The sequence below is a fragment of the Gracilinanus agilis genome, chromosome 4 (genome assembly GCF_016433145.1).
Source record: "Gracilinanus agilis isolate LMUSP501 chromosome 4, AgileGrace, whole genome shotgun sequence".
NCBI lineage: Eukaryota > Metazoa > Chordata > Mammalia > Didelphimorphia > Didelphidae > Gracilinanus > Gracilinanus agilis.
Window position 1 is genome coordinate 76,314,234 of NC_058133.1, and position 5,995 is coordinate 76,320,228.

Below are 5,995 nucleotides of genomic sequence, written 5' to 3' on the forward strand. Positions count from 1 at the left end.
GGTGGGAATCTAAAGAGGAATCTAGGTTGAGATCAAGAAGAGATGACCACACCTTATCCAAAAGCACTAGCCCTAATACAAAGTCCTGAATTGGAATTAAAGCTGGATTACCTAAGTGAACTAATCACTGTAAAGAACAATTTGATCTGGCATTACCCCCAAAAAATCCCAATTAGAAGAGGGTAACTAAGTAATTGTTAAGTAGAGACTCTAAGGAAACCAGATTGATCAAAGGAAAGAAAGAAGAAAGGCAGGTTCTGGAGGGGAGGAAAAATTAGAAAAAGAAAAAATAGCTAAGAACAGGAAGTGATAAAGCTTACCCAAATAATAGACCTCACAAAAATTAAAATGGGGCAAATAGAAATAAATACTTTATAAGAGAAGAAATATTTGAAATTTTTTAATTGGAAAAAATGGAAAATAGACTAAGGGATAATTTAAGAATAAATTTAAGAATAAATATATAAACATGTTTATATATTTATAAGTGTAATATAATATATAAACACATTAAATATAAAAATGAGAAAGAATAAAAGAATAAATAATTTAAGAATCAATGGACTCCCTGAAAAGTATGGAGCAAAATAGCTGAGGCCTTTTATTTCAAGAAATCATAAATGAAAACAGCCTTGATCTATTAAAACTAGAGGGCAGAAAAGAGAAACTACTAACTACTCCCTGAAAGAAACCCCCAAAGGAAAAAAATTCCCATAATCCCAAACTTCCAGGTCAGAGAGACTGGAGGCAAGGAGAGCAGTCTGTAAGCTAATAATCCAAGAGATAATGAAGGTGGTGGTTATACGAATAGAAAGAAGGGTGTGACATGTGCCCAGTGTGTAAGGGCATTCACAAGAAGGGTCAACATTAGATGTGAAAGTGAAAGAGTGGGAAGTTGGAAAAAAAATTTTCAGTTCCAAATTCTCTCTTTCCTGCACCCATTGAAAGGCAAGAAAACAATACCCATTATATACATTTGAATTATGCAAAATGTTTCCCCATTGGCCATGTTATGAAGAAAGCAAGATGTCACCTAGCCATCTCAAATAAATCCAAGTTGTTTAGGGAGTGTTCCGGAAAAAAAAAAAATCCAAAATCTTACAGGTAGCTTAATATGCCTTCCCCCCCTTGACCAGGAACCATTGAGCTATGACTATAAAGTGCTGAGCAGACCTGAGAGCTGTGTACAAAATCTTATTTTTAAATTAATAGTTATATTTCTTGCACCTCTACATGTATTCCTACTCTATTACCTATTTTAAACAAAGTGGGTATGCTTGTGTCACAACCACTTTGCTCTACATTTTCTTAAGTGTTTTTTTTTTTACACACAAAGTTTTCCACCATGGGTTAATTCCTATTCTGTATATCTCTTAACTAAAGATATAGATAGTGAAAATACAAAGAGAAAAATTTTCATCTTCCATGGCAAATCCTTTCATTTTTATTTTAATGCCACAAATCTATGTTCCCAATATTTCCTAAAGGATAAAACTAAGAACTCTGAAGTCTCATTAAAATATAATCATATGATACTTTCAGGCCAAAGAAAGTGTGTATTTTGAATACATGTGTCACAAAACATCTCTGAGACCTAAAAGTAATAATAACGCAAGGTCCTGAGATCTCATTGATATGGGCATTTTTCCCAGTTGTTTCAGATTCAATAATGTAGACCAGTATTGGTGAACCTTTTAGAGATCATATGCCCAAACTGCACCTTTGAGCCACCTGTGAGTCCCACCCCAGAGAGTGGAGGGAGGAAGTGCTCTTATTGGTCTGCTGGACAGAGGAGAGGGGCATACAAAAGGTGTGGTAGAGAGGGGGGATGGAGCAGCACCTCAGGCACACCAGGCACGCGTGCCACATCTTCGCTAACACAGCCTTAGACTCTTGAAAGTTGTTTTTGTAAAAAAAAATAGTGCCTGTATTTTAAATGCATATAAAATTTAGTATTTGCAAAACACATCATGTTCATTAGCTGACATTATATTAATTAACTGTATTAATTAACTAAATGACATATTAATTAATTAACTAATGTTCATGTTGTGGATGAGGAAAGAGTAGCATTTTCCAAGGTCCACTGCAACTCATTATAGAATCAGAGCTAGTGCTAAGTCCATGAATTTTGTCATCTAGCCATCTCAAATCCAAGTTCTTTATGGATTGTTTGATAAAAAGGTTTTGGGGTTTGTTTTTTAATGGTTTTTATTACTATTAACTTAAGAAAGGCACACTCAAATGACCCAACTTACATTCCTACTGATTTCCTTAACTGTCCATATGTTCTAAATTCATTAAGAAGTCATCCCAATGACTTAGTATCAGTTGAAATCATTCATTATTTCCAAAGCCCTAAACTTTCTGAGGCAATAAGGAGGAGCACTGGTCAAATTTTGAATTTTCTTTTCATCTAAAATCATTCAGGCTCGTTGATATGTTAGAAAGAAGGCGACATAGTTTATGTCTTAATCTCGTCCCAAAGTAGATTATGATCACTTCTACCATGTCTAATCCTGTGTTATATTCAGCAAGCCTCTATTTCAGTGTTCTCTCTTACAATGTTCCGATTTAGAGATTTCCTCAAGGTTCTCAATTAGTAAACTTGTATATGCAGTATCTGTATAAAATGTACACCTTTTAAACCAATTAAAAAGATAACTCCCCACCTAGGAAACAAGGCTCTGCCATGTAGTCCCATGACATTTTAGGAACAAATGACATTCAACCAAGTGTTTATCTCTATAAAAGTAAAGTTCCAAAAGAATCTCCTAAATAAATTATGTGTTTGTTGGCACAATATGAGGAGAGAAAAATGCTAATTCTGATGTTGACTTTGATAATTTCCTTGGAAATTTCAGCAGGATTTCACTAGCAGTTGCTACAAAATCTGCCTTTGCCCTGTGATCTCTTAGCTTCTGTTTTCCCCATTTCAGTAAATTTATTAAGTAAAATAAAAAATTTAAGAAATTGATATAATTAATTAATAAGATAAGCATTTATTAATTACCTACTGTGTTCCAGGCACTGTGCCAAGTTGGAGATACAAAGAAAGCCAGATAGCTCGTGGTCCAGTCAGGAAGACAACACTCAAACAGATATGTACAAACAAGCTGTATATAAGATAAATAGGAAATAATCAACAGAAGGAAGGCACTAGAATGAAGAGAGATTAGGAAAGGCTCCCTATAGAATGTAGGGTTTTAGCTGGCATTCGAAGGCTAGGGAAGTCAGGAGGCAAATTCAAGAATGAAGAAAAGCCCAAGAAATGCCCAGGACTGAGAGACATACAATATATTGTTTATGGATTATCAAGGGGGCCAGTGCCATTGGATCAAAGACTATGTGGCAGGGGTAGGAGTGGGAGTGGTACAAGGTGTAAAATGTCTTTAAAGGTATGAGAAGATCGAAGAACCGAAAAGGAATCCTTCGAGCACTATGGTCCAACCCATCCCTAAACGAGAATCTCTTACAACAGAGGTGCCCACCAGACATGTGGCCAGCAGCCTCACAATACTCTTGAATGTAGCCTGAACCAAATTAAAATGTAATTGGGGAATATTTAACAAAATAAATAAAAATACAAAAAAACGGAAAGTCATTCTTGTATATGACTCTCTAAAGTCCGTATGGATCTGGAGGAATCCTTGTGTCTGGTTCATTCACCTCTTTTTCTATTTGCACTTTTCACCATTGTTTAACAACTTACTCGATACGTGGTCATATATATCTTCCCCTTTTAGAGATATCTTAAAAGTCAGTTACCCCAGGCTTCCGGGTTAAGATGGCGGCAGAGTAAGAAGCAGCTCTTAACCTCTCCTGACCGAAACATACAAAACTCCTCAAGGGGACATAAAAACAAGTCCAGACGAACGGAGGAACCCCACAACAGGGCACAGCGTGGAAGGTACGTGGAATCGAGACATTTCCAAGCTAAAAAGGGCTCTCACTCACTCAATCGCGAGCTGAGCAACCGCCCCACCCCCACCCCCTCCACACTCACCTATAGCTCCGAACCCAGCTAAAAAGAAATAGAGCAAGTTTGGGGCACCCATCGAGTCATCGGCAGCTCTGGGACCTGTTCCTGAGAGCAGCAAGACTAAGGACCCCATTAAGTCAAGAACGCACGCGAAATCTGAGCGCGCGCGCCGGAGCAGGACGCTGGGCGCGCAGAGTGCCAGCTGAGTAGAGGCGTGGGTGGAGGCAGAACTAAGCCTAAGTGGGGAACCAGTGCAGACGGGTATACGACTGTAGAAGCAGCGCCCTGAGACTTGTAAAGAAACCTCCTGCAAAGGATCAAGCAAGAGGGCCCACCAGGGGGCTTGACCTTGGAAAAAACCAGAATTCAGACCTCAGGAGCCAATAGATTGGGAACAGACACTGAGCCCGAGGATAAAGCTGAGAAGCTGCTGGGCTAATGATGGCTACTCAGCATCAGCATCAGGAGGTTCAGAAGAGAAAGAATAATAACAAAAAGAAGAAGTCTTTAACACTCGACAGCTTTTACACAGAGAAAATCCAGACAACCGAGCAAACAGAGGAGGAGAACAAACAAGCATCCGGACCCTCCTCAAATAAGGAAAACTCCTCACAAGCTATGGAAGAGTTCAAAACTGAGATTCTGAGGAAAATGGAAGAGATCTGCCAAGAAAATAACAGTTTAAAAGGTAGAATCTTGCAATTGGAAAGTGAGGCTCAGAAATCAAATGAACTGATAAGCAAATTGAACACCAGAAATGACAAGATTGAAAAGGAATACCAAAAGATTATAGCCGAAAACCAAAAAATTATAGCCGATAACCAGTCCCTAAAGGCTAGAGTCGAGCAATTAGAAACCAATGATCTCTCAAGACAACAAGAACAAATAAAACAAAGTCAAAAGACTGAAAAAATAGAAGGAAATATGAAATATCTCAATGAGAGAGTGACAGACCAAGAAAACCGGTCTAGAAGAGACAATTTGAGAATAATTGGTCTTCCAGAAAACCCAGAAATTAATAGAAACCTGGACTCCGTACTAAAAGAAATTATTCAGCAAAATTGCCCTGAAGTCCTACAACAAGAGGGCAATATAGACATCGAAAGGATCCATAGAACACCCACCATATTCGACCCAGAGAAGAAATCGGTTAGAAATATTATTGCCAAATTCAAAAGCTTTCAAGCAAAAGAAAAAATCTTACAAGAAGCCAGAAAGAGACAATTCAAATATCAAGGAGCACCAATCAGGATCACACAGGATCTGGCAGCCTCCACACTAAAAGACCGTAAGGCTTGGAATACAATATTCAGAAAGGCAAGAGAGCTGGGCCTGCAACCACGGATCAACTACCCATCAAAATTGACTATATATTTCCAGGGGAAAGTATGGGCATTCAACAAAATTGAAGAATTCCAGGTATTTGCACAGAAAAGACCAGGGCTGAATGGAAAGTTTGATATCGAACCACAAAAATCGAGAGAAACCTGAAAAGGTAAATAAGTTACAGAGGGAAAAGAAAGAAAACTTGTAATTTTTAAATTTGCCTTTTTAAGGGCCTCAGTGAGATCTAATTATCTGTATTCCTATGTAGAGAAATGTTATGTTTAATTCTCTGTAGTGAACTCTATTCACTATTATAATATTCACTATTATAGTAATCAGAAGATTAATTCACAGGGTGAGGGTGGAACACTAAATAATCTAAGATGGCATGGGGGATGGGAAAGAGGGGGTAAATAGCAGGGGATACCAAGAGAAACTTGAGCGAATAAGAAAATAGAATATTTTATTACACACAAAGAGGGCATGGAAGGGAGAGGGGACAAATACTATTATAAGAAGGAGAGGAAGAGAGCATTAAGAGGTAATAATCGAACCTTACTCTTAGTGTAATCAACCCGGAGAGGGAAGAGTAGTTAAACTATCCATTGGGAAATAAAACTCTTATCTAACCCTTCTGAGAAAGTTAGAAGGGATAAACCAAGGGGAGCAGGGGAGTGGGGAGGGGGG

The 5,995-nt window shown here is 38.1% G+C and overlaps 1 protein-coding gene across 1 annotated transcript in view; it reads left to right on the forward strand.

Moving 5' to 3' along the window:
• Positions 1-3,400: 3,400 nt before the first annotated feature.
• The window catches only part of KIAA1614 (KIAA1614 ortholog), a 116,793-nt gene continuing 114,198 nt past the window's right edge, over positions 3,401-5,995 (forward strand). Inside the window, exon 1 of the mRNA XM_044674896.1 lies at positions 3,401-3,483. Within this exon, the coding sequence (XP_044530831.1) occupies positions 3,401-3,483 (83 nt within the window). The remainder of the gene's footprint in view (positions 3,484-5,995) is intronic.